General features: G+C 36.1%; 3 protein-coding genes and 2 non-coding genes across 6 annotated transcripts; 2 read left to right on the top strand and 3 right to left on the bottom strand.

The window, feature by feature from the left end:
• Positions 1–166: 166 nt before the first annotated feature.
• On the top strand, positions 167–7,025 carry tti2 (TELO2 interacting protein 2). Its single transcript, XM_055167261.2, has 7 exons — positions 167–1,063; positions 1,681–1,867; positions 3,485–3,577; positions 3,656–3,840; positions 4,097–4,240; positions 4,368–4,524; positions 6,461–7,025. The coding sequence occupies exons 1-7, from the start codon at positions 429–431 to the stop codon at positions 6,566–6,568; spliced, it is 1,509 nt and encodes a 502-aa protein (XP_055023236.2). The 5' UTR covers positions 167–428; the 3' UTR covers positions 6,569–7,025.
• On the bottom strand, positions 6,935–10,031 carry mak16 (MAK16 homolog (S. cerevisiae)). The gene is made up of 10 exons (XM_055167262.2): positions 9,847–10,031; positions 9,516–9,565; positions 9,312–9,421; positions 9,128–9,192; positions 8,858–9,009; positions 8,691–8,745; positions 8,229–8,303; positions 8,044–8,151; positions 7,806–7,871; positions 6,935–7,377 (listed from the first exon to the last, which is right to left on the bottom strand). The coding sequence occupies exons 1-10, from the start codon at positions 9,859–9,861 to the stop codon at positions 7,168–7,170; spliced, it is 906 nt and encodes a 301-aa protein (XP_055023237.1). The 5' UTR covers positions 9,862–10,031; the 3' UTR covers positions 6,935–7,167.
• A 381-nt stretch (positions 10,032–10,412) lies between these two features.
• Positions 10,413–10,508, bottom strand: LOC129415132 (small nucleolar RNA U13). Its single transcript, XR_008634720.1, has one exon. It is a non-coding gene; the product is annotated as a small nucleolar RNA U13 (small nucleolar RNA).
• Positions 10,509–12,596: 2,088 nt separating this feature from the next.
• LOC129413553 (L-rhamnose-binding lectin CSL2) lies at positions 12,597–17,551 on the top strand. Of its 2 annotated transcripts, XM_055167260.2 has the most exons (13): positions 12,681–12,823; positions 13,272–13,383; positions 13,674–13,709; positions 13,791–13,835; positions 13,910–14,042; positions 14,551–14,660; positions 14,740–14,784; positions 16,198–16,333; positions 16,424–16,539; positions 16,662–16,706; positions 16,819–16,954; positions 17,043–17,152; positions 17,248–17,551. In XM_055167260.2, coding segments are annotated over exons 2-13 (927 nt in total). In that variant the 5' UTR covers positions 12,681–12,823; positions 13,272–13,382; the 3' UTR covers positions 17,262–17,551. The 2 variants fall into 2 exon arrangements, with proteins under 2 accessions (XP_055023234.2, XP_055023235.2); XM_055167259.2 differs by lacking the exon at positions 13,272–13,383 and having other exon boundaries at positions 12,597–12,823.
• LOC129415133 (small nucleolar RNA U13) lies at positions 13,276–13,371 on the bottom strand. Its single transcript, XR_008634721.1, has one exon. It is a non-coding gene; the product is annotated as a small nucleolar RNA U13 (small nucleolar RNA).
• Positions 17,552–19,547: the final 1,996 nt, after the last annotated feature.

Consider the following 19,547-nt stretch of genomic DNA (forward strand, 5'->3'; position numbering starts at 1 on the left):
TTTTTTTAATATGCATAATTTTTTGTACAGTAATTTTTAGGTCTCAGAAATTCCTGCAATTTCATTTATAACCTATAGGGGGACTCCAGAATTGTTTATCCGTTCACCTCGGAACCTTTATTCTTTCAGCTAAGTTTCCGGGGAAATATTTTTCAGTTACTCTCCTTTACAATCTGAAGCATGTTGTCTAAAAATTAGTTATTAAACGTGATGCCTTTGTAATGGTGAACAATTTTAATGTAAACTATGTTATATTTTACATGAAGCAATAAACGGTGTTATTTAAATGTACGCCGAGCCTTTAAAATGACGCGTGAAGTAACGGAGATGCTTGAGTTTGTCACAGAGTGAGTGGTCTTCTACTTCATATGCAATATAATCTTCACATGTTTCACCCTTGCGGATCGTTAAGTGTTTAAACCAGCACAATGGATCTGACACAGCTTCTCCAGAAGATGCAAATCAGAGACAGTTTAACCCCATCCGATACCTGCTCGGTGACAGCCGTTTTGACCCACATCTGTAAGCGACTCGAGGTGGAAGATGAAACCGAAAAACGCGTGCTCATCCAGAAGGACATAGCGGAGTTTTTCGACCTCGCTCCTCTCGACTGGCTCTTTCCTGACGTCAACACTGACTTGCGCGACGCATATCTGAGTTTATTGAGCGCACTCACCAAATACGCTGCACTGCCCTTGTGTGACACTGACAGCGGCTGTTTACCTGCCAACAGTTACGAAGACATACCGAATAAAGCTCAGGCTGTTTGTACTTCTTTACTTGCGTTAACTGTGCGGATGCAAAAGGCGGTGGAGAATCAAAGTAACCCGCCTGTAAAGTCCCTAGCTCAGACAGTTTCCCCAGTCTTGTGTATATTCTCCATAACTCACCTGCAGGAGCAGCCTTGGACCAATGCTGCTTCCAGGAGGAGTGCATTACAACTCCTGACATCAGCTGTGGGAATGACAGGGCGCAGATCAGTACAGGAGCTTCTTTCTGGAGATGAGGACAAAAAGGGAGTTTTGGGTCCAGTTCTAGACACACTGCAGCCAGAACTAACCAAGTAAGATAATTAAGTATCATCATTTGTGGTGGGAAAATAGTTTTTTTATGCATTTGGCAGATGCGATTATCCAAAGTGACTTGCAGTGAATGACAAGGTATACACTTTATCATGTGTATGTTCCTGTGACTTTTTGCACTGCTAACACAATTCTCTACCTATTGAGCACCAAACACATTAAAGGGATGGTTCACCCAAAAATAAGAATCTCATGTTGTTAAAAAAACAATGTTTGTAACCAAATCATTTATGAGCCCCATTCACTTCCATAGTATCTATCTATCCTGATATGGAAGTGAATGGGGCTCATGATTGGTTTGGTTATAAACATTCCTCAAAATATCTTCTTTGGTGTTCATCAGAAGAAATAAATTTATACAGGTTTGTAACAACATGAGAGAGAAAAAATTATGACACGACTTTTATTTTTGGGTGAACTATCCCTTTAAATCTTTATGTATTGCACACTGAATGAATTAACAGGGTGCTTAACAGAATAGAATTAAGAATTAATTGTCAGACCCTACAGAATTCTACTGCATAACAGAAATGAACAAGCACATAGTAATATGCAAATTATATTAAATGCATTTAAAGTTGTGTTTTATTTTGCACAGGGAGAACTGGAAGCGCAACCAGGCAGTAAAGCATGTGTTCTCCTGGATGTTGGTGCAGGTTGGGCGACCCTATTTGACAGAGTACTTGGAGAGGGTGTTTCCTCCTGCCCTGCTGATATCTGATGATTATCGCACAGAAAACAAAGTTTTGGGCGTTCACTGCCTGCATCACATTGTTCTCAATGTGGTAAGTCAAAGGATATTAAACCAACCATTGAAAGTATGCGGTCCATCGCAAGAAGATACACTCACCTAAAGGATTATTAGGAACACCTGTTCAATTTCTAATCAACCAATCACATGGCAGTTGCTTCAATGCATTTAGGGGTGTGGTCCTGGTCAAGACAATCTCCTGACCTCCAAACTGAATGTCAGAATGGAAGAGAAATGTGATTTAAGCAATTTTGAGCGTGGCATGGTTGTTGGCACCAGACGGGTCGGTCTGAGTATTTCACAATCTGCTCAGTTACTGGGATTTTTGCGCACAACCATTTCTAGGGTTTACAAAGAATGGTGTGAAAAGGAAAAAAATTCCAGTATGCGGCAGTCCTGTGGGCGAAGATGCCTTGTTGACGCTAGAGGTCAGAGGAGAATGGGCCGACTGATTCAAGCTGATAGAAGAGCAAGTATAACTGAAATAACTACTTGTTACAACCGAGGTATGCAGCAAAGCATTTGTGAAGCCACATCACGCACAACTTGAGGCGGATGGCCTACAACAACAGAAGACCCCACCGGGTACCACTCATCTCCACTACAAATAGGGAAAAGAGGCTACAATTTGCATGAGCTCACCAAAATTGAACGGTTGAAGACTGGAAAAATGTTGCCTGGTCTGATGAGTCTCGATTTCTGTTGAGACATTCAGATTGTAGAGTCAGAATTTGGCATAAACAGAATGAGAACACGGATCCATCATGCCTTGTGCAGGCTGCTGGTGGTGGTGTAATGGTGTGGGGGATGTTTTCTTGGCACACTTTAGGCCCCTTAGTGCCAATTTGGCATTGTTTAAATGCCACGGCCTACCCGAGCATTGTTTCTGATCATGTCCATCCCTTTATGACCACCATATACCCATCATCTGATGGCTACTTCCAGCAGGATAGATGACACAAAGCTTGAATCATTTCAAATTGGTTTCTTGAACATGACAATGAGTTTGCTGTACTAAAATGCCCCCCCACAGTCACCGGATCGCAACCCAATAGAGCATCTTTGGGATGTGGTGGAACGGGAGCTTTCTGTCCTGGATGTCCATCCGACAAATCTCCATCAACTGCAAGATGCTATCCTATCAATATGGGCCAACATTTCTAAAGAATGCTTTCAGCACCTTGTTGAATCAATGCCACATAGAATTAAGGCAGTACTGAAGGCGAAAGGGGGTGAAACACAGTATTAGTATGGTGTTCTTAAAAATCCTTTAGGTGAGTGTATATGCACGCTTACTTTCAAGTCTTATCCAACTTTTTGTGTCTTATTTTATAAGGTGGGCCATGAACAAGTCATTTTTTTCTTGTGACACAATAAACATTTTAGTGCAGATTAAACATATTATAGCTTATATTAAAACATATGTGATAAGACTGACTACAAGTGGGTAAGAAAAGTCTCTGCTAATTGAGAGGGACTGTTACTATCCCCATATTTTAATTGAAAAATAGTTTGGTGTGTCTTAAGATAGATACCAGTCTAAGTGAGAGAGACATCCTAGTAAAAATCAAAATCAAGAGCCAGTCTTTTAAACATTAACGTAGATGTGTGTGTTTTATGAGTCATATTTTCCCTTATTCTCTTTATATAGCCAGCAGCTGATCTGAGGCAGTATAACAGAGCTCAGGTGCTCTATCATGCTCTCTTCAATCACTTATACACATTTGAGGCTTCGCTCTTACAGGTAATACACTCCAATTCACAGTCCATGCACATCAAATGCAGTTATGCTTCATCTCTCCCCTTTGTATATAATTTTCAGGTTGTGCTGCCTTGCCTCGCAGACCTGATATCAGTCCTTGAGACACCCTCATCCCATGCAGGGTTACCACGGAAACCGAACCGTTTCGATGATGTGCTCCGTCACGTCTTGACATACATGGAAATGGAGCACAAGATTGATCTTCGTCGAGTATATGCTAGCAATCTTGTCTTATTTATTGAAAGGTGAGGGCTTAAATACCCCATACAGAACACTTCAGTGTTGGAAACACTTATCATTTTCATTTTTTGCTGGCATCATATAAGCATTGCCAAATATTCTAGTTCAGTGTATGGATTTCATGTTGTCTTTAATCATATTTGCAATCCTAAATAATTTATTTAAATCATCAAAAGCATCATTGTTGTAATCTTTTTATTTTTCATTGGTTAATCTGTGGTCTAATACGTGTCTATTTTACGTACTGATGTTATTATCAAGAATGGGTATAGTAATTATTCGCCATCTGAAGAGGCTGGAGAGGGTGATCGTGGGATACTTGGAGGTCTCAGATGCTCCAGAGGAGAAAACCAGATTGAGTATCTTAGATGCTCTTCAAAAGACACTACAGATTGCTTGGCCACGGTAAAGACCTACAGCAACATTAAAGAACTTATGTGACCACAATACAGGCTTTAACATTGATTTAAATATGCTCTTGCATATTTGATGTATTTATACTCGTAACAGGATATTTGCTTTTTATCTCTAGTATGGAGAAGAGAATAGGTACTCTAGCACAGTGTCTGTTGAGGTTTCTGGTTGATATCTCGTCAGACTCATTGAGCCCACAGCTGAAAGAGCAGCTCATGAGCAAAGCTTCACACTGTTTACTGCTGCTCAACCATTGCTCAAAAGGAAAACTGCAGGTATGTAAATCGAGCATCAATCAGGGTTGCAAAATTCTAGGAATATTCAAGGGGAATTAATAGGAAATTGCAGAGTTGCCTATATAAGGAAACTTAAATGTAGTTACCGTATTTTTCGGTCTATAAGCTGCGTTTTTTTTCATAACTTGGCTGGTGCTGCGTCTTATAGTCAGCTGCGCATTTTAAGTCAGTATAAATAAATTTGGACATTTATAGGGCAAGAGACAACATTACTGTTTACAGCCGCGAGAGTCCGCTATATGCTGCTTCTGTATTTATGTAATTTAATGAATTCAGTAATGTGGAATGACGAGTATGCGAACTTCACACTAGTTGGCTTGTTCGATTAATTTAGACTATTCAACCTTCCAGGTAAGTTCTTTATGCTATGGTTTATCATTTAAATAACTGATAATATTACTTTAACATACAGACATCTATTCAGCCTGCTGTTCTGTCTGCTATTGTTTATTTGAATAACTTGCCTTTCCAGATTAAATGTCTGTTCTTCGGCTTGGATTTTGTGAAATAATTTTCTAAATAAACGCGGCTTATAGTCCACTGTGACTTATATATGTTATTTCGTCTTAATGACGCATTTTTGAATGATGCGGCTTATGGTCTGGTGCGGCTTATTGTCCGGAAAGTACGGTAAAAAGATTTTGCAGCATTATTTTGTTTAAAACAATAATATTTAAAGGTGCCATAGAATAAAAAAACTGTATGTGTCTAGGCATAGATGAATAATACGAGCTCTGTACATGGTAATGACATATCGTGAGCCTCAAACGCGATTGTTTCCTCATTTTTATGTAAACCAATGCAAAAGACTGCTGGAAAACAGGCCAATGTCAACATACGGCACCGTTGTGATGTACTCCCCCAACATTAAATGAACACATTAAATCATTTTTGCACTCAATAAAGCCAACAAAATGTTTATTTATGTTTGTATATGATATAGTTTATATACATTTCCCAAATAATTCCTGTTAAGTTTCCAATTTGGAATATTTCTAAAATTACCCATGAAAAGTTTTCAGAAATTTACAGGAAACGTTTGCCCCTTTGCAACCCCTAGCATTAACAATTAAAGAGAAAATAAAAATTCAATTTACTCATCCTCAGTTTTTCTTTATTCTGATGAACACAAAAGAAGATATTTTGATAAATTATGGTAAGCACACAGTTGATGGTACCCATTGACATCCATAGTATTTGTTTTTCCTAATATGGAAGACGTCAATGGGTACCATCAATTGTGTAGTTGCCATAATTTTTCAAAATATCTTCTTTTGTGTTCGACAGAATGAAGAAACAACATGAGGGTGAGTAAATGATGACTGGATTTTTATTTTTGGGTAAACTATCCCTTTTCCTACATTCTCTTTTGTCGTTCTGACAAAAACATATTATATAAAAACTGGTTATTTTATAAGTTTTATATACTTTTTATTCAACATAGTTGCCTTATGTAAATTTGTATACAGTATTTATTACATGCATTATGGGGCGGTTTCCTGGACAGGGTTTAGATTGAATTCAGGAGTAGGCCTTAGTTATTTAGGTCATTTAAGTAGTTTTTACAAACCTTACAAAAACAATACTGGTGTGCATCTTGAGACAAAACAATGGCACTGATATATGTTAAAAATATATCAGTACAGGGTGTTTTGAAATGAAATTAGCTCAAACATGCTTTTAGTCTGGAACTAAGATAATTACTGCCCCATATTGTGTGCTCTTCTGTGTTTAACGCTATTGTTTGTTACAGCTAATGAAAGTTGTGCTCCATTCCTGAAGATTTCTTATCTTATTGTTACAAACCGGTGACCGGTTTACAACCCTGTTCAATTTAAAGTGAGCATATACATCTTGTTAGTGTGATATTGCTGACAGTTTTGCGTTTAAAGCCTTCCATTGTTTCTTATTCCAGACTCTTCTGATGGAGGTGGACAGCAGTTGTGTTCCTGACCGTGTGCTCAAATGCATCCAGCAAGTCACTGCAGCAGCTTTATATGAAGAAAACCATCAAATGATTTGACATGGTTTTATTTGATTTAGCTTAATTCTGCTAGCTCAGTTAGCCCAGGTCAGTGATGCAGGATAAATTATAATGGACTCATACTGTCAGCAGTGCAAATGCAGAACATGGTTTGTGGTTCATACAATACTTTGGGAGATGTTATTTGTGTATTAGTTTTGTTGTTTATAATAATAAATACCTTGTTATGTGCGAATCATCCTGTATCATATTTCTTTACAAAAATAAAGATAAAGCAGATTAAGCATTTTTAACTTCATTTATGCAGTGGCTGTCTAACATCCATTTGTCAATGCCCCACTGTTGCCATTATTGTAGAAGCTATTTAAAATACATTGCATCTTTGTGAAATAAAGCACACCCAACTGTAATCAAATGAACATTTTAATGACCAGTTATGCTTCACAACAGCATATGTACAGTCTAAATTTAATAAAAATATCAAATGCACAAACAACCCCAAATGAAAGACTATCAGTTTTGGCATGAGTGCGTGTACATGGATGCATGTGTCAGGGCACATGACTATCATTGAACACAAATGTTATATAAAGAAAGTTCTGAATTGAAGGCAGCAGGATTGTTGTTGTGTTTCATCCTCATGTAGACTTGCTTTTCTGAGCTGGTTCTGTCTCTTGCTCATATTCAATCTCAACATATGCCCGTTTCTTTCTGATTGGTCCTTTGAGTGGAGCTTTTCCTTTTGATTTCGTCTTGCTCTTCTCTTCCTCCATCTCTTCTTCTTCTGTTTCCTCTTCTTCACTGGATTCCTCATCTTCATCATCACTGTTGTCAAGGTTGTCTGCGTCCTATAAAATATAATCAAGTTTTAAATCATTTAAAGAATACATTCTCATGTGAAGTTTCTCACAGCAAAACTATCTTAAGTACATGCAAAAATCTCCACTTTCAGTCACCCTTCACTGAATAAAGGTAAACAACTCTGTCAGTATCCTAATATATTTGGTAGCCGCATAAAAAAAATCTCTTGCAGCTCATTCATCCAATAGTTTTTCTGTGCACTTTCCTGAAAAATCAATGTGGTGTTTAATGAATTCTACCAACAAAGTGCCATTTCTGAATGGCATGAGGCCGGGATTAAAGCGTAAATTAAAGTCTTTGATAAATGTAGAATAGCATTCATTCATTTTTTACGGAGGTGGACTTTAGCAGCTTTTGCATCTGAGCTCTTCACATATTTACCATGCTTTACTTTCTATTAATGATTTTTTATTACCTCCAAATCACTGATGTCACTTTCCTCAAACTCATCCTCAGCAACATATTCTCTTGTCCCAGACTCCTAAAAAACAGACAGACATGATTGTTGTTGTTTTTTTATATGGATAGCATCCCATCTGAATGTGTGCTATACAAGTTACAGTATGGAGGATCAATAATAAAATGCAATAATTGTACTCATCCTGCTATATAGACTTGTTTACAGCACAAAGCTGATCCTATAATAAAAATACCTCTTCATCCTCCTCTTCTTCGGCTGATTCAACTTCGCTCTCCTCCTCGTCCTGTTTTTCCATTGCTTTATCAAAAGCATGAATGGGGAAGTTGTAGATGTCTCCATACTGAAATGAAATCCACAATGCAGTGACTGAACTGACAACAGCTGAGATTCGCAAAAACATCTTAAAGATGTACTTACTGTTCCTTGTTTAAGACGTTCAAGCAGTTCTTTTTCTATTGCATTATCCAGCTGAGCAGCGATAAGAGCTTTTTCCTGTTAAAGAGAGGGAAAGTGTGCTAAATTATTTTAATAGAAATGCATCAAAACGTGCATTAAATTCCACAGTTCATGGAAGGAAATTACTTTTATTAAAAAAAAATGGAAAAGCGATACGTTTCTCTTTTTAAATATATACACACACAGTGTTTAAGGCATCGTTCATGATACGAGACAATGCTATACGCCCAAAGAGTGTAAATGAACCAAATTTTTTTACTTTTAGCCATTTTATTGGCTTAGATGTCGTATTACTTTAATGAAGGGGTAGCAAAACCTGATCACAGAGGACCACCATTAAGCATGTTTAGTTTTATTCAAAACACTTGTGTTTGACAAGGGTTAGAGAAAAAAGATAAGCAAAAGGTATCGGCAGTCACCCACCTCTCTCCTCTTTTCTCTTCTCTCTACTTTTCTACTGAGTGGAACTAGTTTTCTCCTAAACACAGAAATAAATCAAATATTTACTTGGAGTATTGTATGCATGCCACGTAACTAAATGATACATCACAGATAGATTGTAAAAAAGATGAAACAAGAAAAGGACTTACTGTCTTTTCAATGTGAGTTTGCGGATTCTAATGAGATATTGTGTTATCTTTGTTAACCGTTGTTTGCATTTGTGCCGGAGGTACCGCGGCCAATAGATGAGGTTCTCATCTATCTGTTCCAGGGCCTTTGCATAGTTTCTATCAAGTTTCACCTAGGATAATAAATATAATAGAGCAAGTTAAAGACATATAAACACATTCATGTTTGATCACTTTAATTTTTGACAGTGTAGATTGAAATCTTCTTTTTCTTGATGTTGATGTTCATACCTTCTCCCACATGCGAGCAGGGAATGCTGCCCTCTCAATAACTTTCATGTACAGATAGCACACGCCTAAAGAAACAGAGCAAGAAATAGCACAATTATTACATACTACGTGTGTTATATTGTCTTTTTAAAGGCCTTATTAATAACGGAGTAAATAAGTCGTTTATTTTAAACGATAAGCTTACCTTTTTCCTCTCTTACTGTAGCATACTGACTGTTGGCAAGTGGACATGACGATCGATTACAAAGTCCTGTAAGGTTGTATTCATTTCGACAGAACTGTTGAGTTTTCGTTCTTTAAAAATGTGGAGAAAACACATTGTTAGATTTGATTTTTATCGTTAAGTTACGTATTTCATATGGTTAACGGCACAACCACGTATACTTACTTGACTTTGTATGAACAAAAACTCTTATTGCCGATAAGGCCCCATATAACCTTTAAAACACAAAATTCAGATAAATTACATTGATATTTGATGGACAGAGATTTCCATTTGACAAATGCTAAACCACAAGCATGCGGTGCCAAAACACACCATAATATAGATAAGAATATTAAAGCTTTTACAGAATTACAGCATATAGCGCCTTATTAATGGGTAACTGAACAGCGTTTTATTTATTAAATTCACTTTATCCGTAACTTAAGTTACTGTGATCTGTTAACGAGAACTCGTGTTTGCGTCGACTCTATATATTTTAAAAAGCTTTACTTACATCGTCGTGTTGCATTCTGAAAACGTCTCTGAACGGTCACCTCTTGATATGTGACTACCTCCACCAATATGAGATAAATGTTATTGACAATAACGTTTACAATTAAATAGATACCACATGGACGTTACAGGCCGCGGCCATTTTAACAACAGGAGATCCTCAAGCCTCGCGAGACTCAGGATGTCGCGATACTTCCGTGAATCCGTCAGCGTTCTACCAGTAACTTTATTTGCATTTCAGCAAATACAAAATATATACACAATATAAATAAACACAACTTTTGGGCAGTTTTAATCCGATTAAAGATAATTAATTAGGAAAATGGGTTAGTATATGTACATTTGTTCATTACGCTACCACCCGGCGCATAACAATAGATTGTTTTTGACATATTTTCGCTTTTCAATAAACGTTCTTAATATTCTACAAATGTAGATTATTCTTACATTAAGCATTTTTAACGCAAGTACAATAGTACGGCAGACTTTCATTACTAGCTCTACGTTATACTGCTAAGTAATATGACTATTAACGATTTCTATTTTTTGATTAACATTACAAGGTGTGATCAGATGGTCAATGTGCATAGCGTAACAAGTTGGCTGCACATGTCACGAATACTCGTGATAAGACCAATCATCATTTGTTAGAACCAGAAGGATCGTAGTTCTAAGGGTAGTAAGATTGGTACATATTCAAACTCCTGCTTTCTGCATGGTGGTTAGAACATTTAACAGTTGTCTTTTCATTTGACCATTAAACATCTGATGTCATATACAATTACTTTAATGTAATTTACCGATATGTAGATGAAACAGTATCGATTTATCTCAAATATAACTAGAAGTTAGTACAGCTTTAATTATATTCATGAGAAAGGCATTCTGGGATCATTTTATTGGTCGAGTAATTTAACCCTTTATTGTCCAAAAAGCCAGGAAGCCTTAAACTCACGTGGCAACAGTGCAGCACGTCTAGTGCTGTGGTCTGTGAAAGTAGCCTATATTCCTAGCAAAAGAGTATGCAAGTACTGGCACTTACTATCACTTGACAGAAGCCACGGATGACATTGTGATATTTTAACAATCACATAAATAAATAAAAAAATACAACTTGCATTTTAGATTTTCTTCATTCAATAATTCTTATGTAATGTTTACGGTATACATTCATTTATTAATTCAGTGAAGCATAACATTTAATTTATTATTTCAGTGAACTCAGCCCTCTCACAATGAGTTGTGAGTAATATCAGCCATTACAGTGTGTGGATCTGCACTTAAAATTTTCTGCACGGAAACAGATCGACTGGGTACTTTTTTTTATTTTTTTATTATTTATATAGTGCAAACACAGAAAGTGACTCTATTCACATTTGGTAAATAACAAATAGATATAACAAAACAGAAAACAGATAAGACAAACAAACAATAAATATAGTCATTGCCCATACATATGACGTTGTAAATGTAAAGTGTATGTGTGTGTAAAGAATGAGGGGTTATTTAAAGTAATGCATACATGTTTAGCAGTAGGAAATCCAATTGATAGATACATTTAGATAAATTCATTTGGTTAGAATAGAGGAAAAGGGGGGGGGGGGTAGCACAGACAGAGGGGTTGAAAGATGAGGAAAATACATACGCCACAAGCACCTAGCCCTTGTGTGTTTTGAGGTATTGGGGACAGATGTGGCACCGGGCCCAAGGAGTAGCCTCTCATGACCCCACAGGACAGTTCCCAACCCATGCCACAGCTTGCACGTCAGGCCTACCCTGGCCTACTGGGTACTTTAACCTCCCAAGATCTGGTGTGTCCACATACGTGGACATCACATTTTTGTTGTCTGCACCATAATACTTATTTCTGTGTAACTGGAAACTGTTGTACACAAACGTGGACAATTACACTGCTTCATGTTCAAAGAAAAATATTTGGTTATTATATTTATTGGTTCTTCCTAGCAAATAGCTGGAAGAAATCTAAAATGCAAGCCAAACCAAAGCTCGAATCTTAGGAGGTTAAGGATATTTGTTACAGCATACTACAATTTGGGACATACTTTAATCTCAACTATAGCCTTCTCTTTAGATAGTATGTGAATTGGGACTCAGGGATAGGTAAGCTGCGTGTGGCACCCTAAAAATTATTGTCACTTACAATACACTCCAGATATATATATATATATATATATATATATATATATATATATATATATATATATATTTGCTTTTGAGCAAAAAATATTATATTTTATAGTATTATAACTTCACCAATTTAATAACAGTGCAATGTACGTAATCTATAAATGATGTGATGCTGCTTCAATTAATGAGGTTTAATGAATGAAGTGAATTAAATTCTGCCTTACCTGCAGCCAAAATCCTTGATAAAAATTAATACGCTTTTAAAATCTTGTGTGAAATTTGCATGTTTTTTGCTGCTTTGCTCAGTCGCATGAGCTAGAACACAATTTGTAATTTTTTTTGGTCACAATTTCATTGATTGTGTTTGGTTAACGGGTGAGGTTATCATTTCTGTAAGTACATTTCAATCTGATCCTTCCTTAGCTTGGGGTTCCTAAAACAGTTGTAGACTTTGTGGTGTTTCAGAGAAATTTGTGTAGTGTGTTGAAACTTCTTTTAATGATTAATGTTTACATGAGTTTGTGTGTGGTGTGTGCAGGTGGGCACAACTAACATAAAAGAAAAGTAACCAGTGATGGTGATTTTGCCCTGTTATATATTTGTGTTTGGAGATGTCTAGTAAACACAAAATTGCGTAAGTTTATTGAGGGTCTGATTGCTGGGAAATGATAATGATGTGGAAATCATGTTTTCGGGAAGACAACAAAAATGTAAAGGTTATGGAACGGTTATACGTATATAAATGTGGATCATCTCAAGTCTCAAAGCCAGAAGCAACATTTCCACATTAGACAGCAGAATGGTTTCTCTCAGCATCATCCTCTTTATCTGTAAGTTATTTTTAATTAATGATTTAATTAAAACATACTAATCTGTGATAGTTAAAAGTTTAAATAGTTGTAATATTGAATTAATATACTAAACAGACTTATATCATGAGAATTAATATTTTACTAGTTGGCTAATTAGTGTCATAAAAAAACATACGATTAATATAAAAAACAATAACGAAACCCCACCCCACAGGGTCAAAAGCAAATCGTACATTTATGAATGTGGTTGTATGAAATAATATGAATTAGCCACCTCAAAATATGTATGAATTGCTATGAGATGGCTTTGTACTAAGTGGGTATAAGTGCCATGCTCAACAACAACGTGTTAAGATATTTGAATGTATTTTTACCCACTTTCTATGGCTCTTAAAACCATTTTAAATGTAAACCATAAAATTACAACGCTACTACTAAAACTCTATATTTAATTAACATTTTTAAGGTGTGATCAGATGGTCAATGTGCATAGCGTAACGGATAGGCTGCACATATCACAAATGTTTGTGAAAGGACCAATCATCATTTGTTAGAACCAGAAGGATCAAAGTACAGAAGTTAGTAAGATTTGGTACATATTCAAACTCCAGCTTTCTGCATGCTGGTTAGACATTTTAACTTTAATTTTATTTTTAACATTAAACATCTGCATGTTCTATAGGCCTACAGTTAGTTTAATGTCATTTACTTATATGCAAGTTAAACAATATTGATATATCTCAAATATAACTAGAAGTTAATACAAGTTTAATTATATTCACGAGAAATGCATTCTGGGATCCTTTAATTGGTTGAGTAATTTAACCCTTGAAATGCATTTTAATAAACGTTTGTTGTTGTGTTTCAGTGCTGTCCCTAAGCTCCAGATTTGTGATATCTGCAGGTGCTTTGTCATTAAATGAATCTATAATTACCAATAAACCAATCAACAATTAAAACAATTAAACAACTTTTATTTTTTTAGAGAAAGTTATTACTTGTGATGGGGAAATTCAGCGTCTCAGCTGTGGTAAGATTATTTTTATATTATTGTTATTTATTTCAAAGCAACCCATGATGTAACTCTTCATAACTTCTCTGTAGATACCGGTGTGATCAGTGTACAGTCAGTATCATTTGGACGTACAAACGAAAACATTTGCAGCATTGGACGACTAAAAGATCAAATATCCAACACTCAATGTTCACTGGAAATACCTAAACTGATTGCTAAACGGTAAACTGTTTATTATTTGTGGGGCGATTTCTCGGACAGGGATAACACTAGACTAAAATAAATGTAAAATCTGTTCAAACTGAAAACAACTTGCACTGACATCTTAAAATACATCAGTACCCTTTGTTTTGCCTCAAAATTCACACAGGTAATGGCTTGTTTGTTAAAACTAGTTATATTTCCCAATTAAACTATAAAGGCCTAGTCCTAAACTAATCCCTGTCCAGGAAACCAGCCCATATGTGACAGTTATGAGTTTCTGAGTCTTTTTCCTTAATGGCTAGTTTACTGCGAACTGATAAATGTGTTACAAAAAGTATATGGAAAAACCTGTGAGGCTTTATATAGTACACATTAACATTAAACAAACATGTGCTATTTTTCCTACATTTTGCATGGTATATGCAGTTATTGGTAAATATGTTGAGACTTATATGAGAACATGACATTGTTAAAAAAGATTTCTTTTGTAGCATTAAGTCAGGACTGTGCTTTTATCCTTCAACAGATGTGATGGATTGAAAGTATGTGAAATAAATACTCAAGAACTCAGTGTTCAAGATCCATGTGTTGAAACCTACAAGTATTACACTACAAATTACATTTGCATCCCAGCAGGTGATTTTCATTTCTGCTGAATATGTTTCCTGTGTGTGCTGGTGTACACTTGTTACTCTTTACCTTTTTATTTTTTTAGAAACAAGTGTTACTTGTCAAGGTGGATATAGTTCATTGTACTGTGGTAAGTACTGTATCTACATACCTCTTTTTAAAATCTTTGGGGCAGCTTCCCGGACTAACCTTATAGGTCTCCGTAAACCGGAGGTCTCGATCGACTTGTTTCTGAGTGAACGGAATATCATGCAAGGAAAATAATGTCTGTGTCTTGTGTTTTACTGTGAATTTATTGGATATGGAAAAGTAGGTGTTTCATTTATAAATGGAACTTTCAGCAGACCGACTGTTGGAGGGGCGGGGTTAACAGATTGGTCCGCTGATGTCATCAGAGAATGAGCACCAGAAGGTGGCGGAAGTACATTTTCAGATTTCTATTCAAGTTTAAGAGGGCACATGAATGAAAAAAATTACAAGGATAAATTGCTTATAATAAACACTGAAATATTACATAAAAAATAAGACTGACTATAGTCTGTTTTGATTTTATAGGGATTTTAAGTGTAGTCCCTGACTACAGTGCATGTTTAAGCTTAATTGAAATCAGCTTATTTTTTGAAAATAGGCTCATTTTTCAGCTCCCCTAGAGTTAAACATTTGATTTTTACAGTTTTGGAATCCATTCAGCCGATCTCCGGGTTTGGCGCTACCACTTTTAGCATAGCTTAGCATAAACCATTGAATCTGATTGAATCTGACCATTAGCATCACTAAAAAATAACCAAAGAGATTTAATATTTTTCCTATTTAAAACTTGACTCTTCTGTAGTTACATAGTGTAATAAGACCAACAGAAAATTAAAAATTGTGATTTTCTAAGCAGATATGGCTAGGACTATAATACTCTCATTCTGGCGTAATGGTAGGTGACTTTGCTGATGTAGCATGGCTGCAGCAGGCGTACGCACTGCCCAAAAATAGTCACCTGCCATTGAGAGTAACCAAGGGGACTATTTTCGGCTGCTGCGTAATAGCCATGTTACATCAGCAAAGTCCTTGATTATTACGCCAGAATGAGATTATAGTTCCTAGCCATATCTGCCTAGAAAATCACAACTTTTAATTTTACGTCAGTCTTAGTACACCATGTAACTACAGAGGTGTCAAGTTTTGGATGGGAAACATATCAAAACTCTTTGGTTATTTTTAGCGCGATGCTAATGGTCTAATCAGATTTAGTGGATTGTGCTAAGCTATGTTGGAAGTGCTAGCGCCAGACCCGAAGATCAGATGAATGGATTTCAAAATGGTTCAATCAAATAAATCAAATATTTAACTAGGGGAGCTGGAAAGTGGGCATATTTTCAGAGAAGGTGGAATGTCCCTTTAAATGTCCTTATATAACTACGCCTAGTCCTTGATTAATCTAACCCTGTCCAGGAAACTGACCCTATATCCTTAAAACCCATCAAACCGCATTGTTTTTGAAGGGATCTGATTCATTCATTGTTCAGAAATGCTTTATTTTCCCCCTATTTAGAAAATGGCAGAATTCAGATAAATACTGCAAACTATGGACGAACAGATAAACACACCTGCTCTGAAGGGCTTCCATCTGATCAGATCCAAAACACCACCTGTTATTCTCCCAACGCACTGTCACCTGTGTCTCAAAGGTTGTTACTGTATGATAAATCTCATAAAAGTTATTTCTATGTACCGTTAAGTTCACTGTTTTCAGCAACCCGTTTTGTTAATGTGTAAAGATGCAATGGAATGAAAAGTTGTGAGGTGTTTGCAACTCATACAGTCTTTACGGATCCATGCAATGGCACATACAAGTACCTGGCAATCTCCTATAACTGCCTCCCCCTAGCAATTTGTAAGTATTGAAAAAGTTGTCCATCCACCAATTTATTCATTTCTGTCTTGTTATATTACTGTATAGAAAACATACACAGCAGACACAAAGTAATTTCTCTCTGACATGTCTGTTTTCCACAGGGTCAAGAGTTATCTGTGAAAATAGAAATACAACCCTTAAATGCGGTGTGTATCATCAGATTTCATATGGATAAATCATAATATTTCTGGTATTGAGCAATATTGAATAACAAACGGTGAGTAAACTGCCAACCAGTAGTAGTATTTCTGTTTACAGAGGAAGGGACTCGTTTACAAATTCACAATGCAAACTACGGCCGAACTGAGAGCAGCATATGTCCTATTACTAATCCTAAAGTGCCTCAACAAACTGACTGTTACGCCTCCAACTCAAAGGAAATAGTTGCCGAGAGGTAATTTAAAATGTGCAATATTTTCATATGCTTGATGTTTGTGTTAAGTTTAAAAAGTTTCATTTCTAATTGCCTTTTTATGATGTAGATGTGATGGCAAAAATGATTGCGTCATATCGGCTTCCAATGCTGTTTTCAGTGACCCGTGTTATGGCACGTTCAAATACCTGCATATCACATACTCCTGTGTGGCTGACTGTAAGTGTTAATACAATAAGAAGGGACAGTTTTGGTTCATAATTTCTGGACTGCTAATAACTTTGTCAATAATGGTTTTCTTTTCTGTCTTACAGATTTTGACAGCTAATCTTGGCATCTTTATTACAAGTAATGAATTTAATGGAATTAAATTGAATCGCTGTAGCCAAATCTTTGGAGTAAGCATTACATTCCCAAAACTGTTGTTATATACCAGCCATTTGAGCAAATATGTTCACCTTCAGAACTGCAAATAAAATTGGAATGCAATGTATCTTTTCTCATGTGCTTGTGAATATTGCTTGTGCCCGTATATAGATCTGGCCGTGAGTCCATATGGCCAGTTTGTGCTATATCTGTGGGACTGTTGGCAAGGAGTAAATAAAAGTTTTGTCTGTATGCTATAGTGTACGTTACCTTTTTTGCTTCTTTTGCCACTTTATGTAGTCTGCACCATGCCCAAAGAATAAAGTTGACGTTGATTATAGAAATTTTATACTGACCAATGACATTCTGTCTTACGTGTCTAGTTTTAAATGTCTGTCAATTTAAAAGTTGTTTTATTTATTTACATTTTTATGTATGAATTATGCAATTGATTTCTTATTTCATTTTAAAGCTGATCTTTCATATGAACTATCCTCTGGACACAATTTCTAATTTTCATTGAAATACATTCCTTGAAAGGCCTCACATATTTTAGTTATTTTAGTTATTAGGCAAAAACCAAAAGAAAACTTTTAAAACTTATTGGAAGGACAACAGAGAGCAGCAGGGAAGTAATGTCTGTGTGTCATGTGAACATTGCTGTACCATAGCTTCATTATTTCGCAAAGCTTTGATTTTTGCACACCATATCCCTATATTATAACTATGGACACTTAAAGGGATAGTTCACCCAAAAATGAAAATTCTGTCATCATTTACTCACTCTCATGTTGTTACAAACCTGCATGAATTTCTTTGTTCTGATGAACACAAAGGAAGATATTTTGAGAAATGTCTGTAATTAAAGAGTTCATAGACCCCATTTAGTTCCATAGTGTTCTTTTTTCCTATTATGGAAGTGATTGGGGTCCACAAACAGTTTGGTTACAAACATTTCTCAAAATGTCTTCTTTGTGTTCATCAGAACAAAGAAATGTATGCAGGTTTATGACAACATGAGAGTGCATAAATGATGACAGGATTTTCATTTTTTTTGGGGGGTGAACTATCCCTTTAACTTAAAAGACAAGAAAATGGATCAGGAGTCAAGTCAGTGGCATGCCGTCATATCCATCTGTTCAGCCAAGATGCTTTAGCACTTCAGTACATTTTAAGTTACACGTTGACTGATTTGGTTAATAATAAACCATTAGTTGTTCACCTTAAATGTGTAGCGGAGGAGTTTCTCGAATTTTAGAAAAGAACCGCCTTCTCCACTTTTTAAAAAAATGCAATTGCGCAACACTCCTGATTGACACCTAGGAGGACCAATAGTCTTGATGATCCACCCGTGAATAAAAAATCCTCCACAATACCTTTAATTATTTGTGACACCTTATGGAGAAATATATATCATTTTGTAAACATGACATTCTGACCATATACTACACTTAGTCCAGCCCCCCCCCACCTTTTTTATTTCTTCATAATTGTAAAGTTTTTATATATATGATATTATGTTAAAACACGATCACATTAACATTCAAATCATCAAGATGCAAGAGAGGGCCTAAAGGTGCACTCCGTAATATAACACGTTGGGTGGCTGACTGTTATGAAAGTCTTTCAAAATTATACCGAACTATCATCATGTATGTTTTCATATGTTACTGAAGGTAGTGTGAAAATGTATGGTTTATTCCACAAGCAAGTGTAACCGACAACAGGTCCGTTACTAACCAGGTGTCATGTCACCACATCCTATGAAACCCAAGGCACAACAAAACCTACTGATTTGACTCCTGCCAGGACAGGACTTTATCCTATCCCAAATTAAAATGTTTGAGCGGTCTTAACTGACATATCTTGAAATATATCAGTGCCACTGTTTTGTCTCAAGAGATGCACACGAGGAATGTTTGTAAAATCTACTAAAGCCCCCTAAAAATGGATCATTTAAAGTGGCCATGGACTTTTTTAAGATGTAAAATAAATCTTTGGTGTCCCTAGAGCACATATGTGAAGTTTTAACTCAAAATACCATACAAATAATTTATTATAGCATGTTAAAATTGCCACTTTGTAGGTGTAAGCAAAAATGTGGCATTTTGGGTGTGTCCTTTAAAATGTAAATGAGCTGATGAAATTCAAACACTGATCACAATGACGGTGGTTTGTTGCAATTAAATCTCAATTGTGCTTTTCTCTGCACTAAATGACAGTGCTGTGGTTGGATAGTGCAGATTAA

This window comes from Misgurnus anguillicaudatus, chromosome 5 (genome assembly GCF_027580225.2).
Source record: "Misgurnus anguillicaudatus chromosome 5, ASM2758022v2, whole genome shotgun sequence".
In the NCBI taxonomy this organism is placed as follows: domain Eukaryota; kingdom Metazoa; phylum Chordata; class Actinopteri; order Cypriniformes; family Cobitidae; genus Misgurnus; species Misgurnus anguillicaudatus.

What these genes read in the sequence shown, in the direction of transcription:
- mak16 (XM_055167262.2), bottom strand. An exon ending in TACAGTAAGAGAGGAAAAAG is followed by an intron (nt 9,193 to 9,311) that starts GTAAGCTTATCG and finishes CTGTTTCTTTAG; the next exon opens with GCGTGTGCTATCTGTACATG. An exon ending in AAACTCACATTGAAAAGACA is followed by an intron (nt 8,746 to 8,857) that starts GTAAGTCCTTTT and finishes TTCTGTGTTTAG; the next exon opens with GAGAAAACTAGTTCCACTCA.
- LOC129413553 (XM_055167259.2), top strand. Translation starts at nt 12,736, where the DNA reads ATGTGGATCATCTCAAGTCTCAAAGCCAGAAGCAACATTTCCACATTA. An exon ending in TTACATTTGCATCCCAGCAG is followed by an intron (nt 14,661 to 14,739) that starts GTGATTTTCATT and finishes TTATTTTTTTAG; the next exon opens with AAACAAGTGTTACTTGTCAA. An exon ending in ATATAGTTCATTGTACTGTG is followed by an intron (nt 14,785 to 16,197) that starts GTAAGTACTGTA and finishes CCCCCTATTTAG; the next exon opens with AAAATGGCAGAATTCAGATA.
- tti2 (XM_055167261.2), top strand. Translation starts at nt 429, where the DNA reads ATGGATCTGACACAGCTTCTCCAGAAGATGCAAATCAGAGACAGTTTA. An exon ending in CTGCAGCCAGAACTAACCAA is followed by an intron (nt 1,064 to 1,680) that starts GTAAGATAATTA and finishes TATTTTGCACAG; the next exon opens with GGAGAACTGGAAGCGCAACC. An exon ending in CTTGTCTTATTTATTGAAAG is followed by an intron (nt 3,841 to 4,096) that starts GTGAGGGCTTAA and finishes GTTATTATCAAG; the next exon opens with AATGGGTATAGTAATTATTC.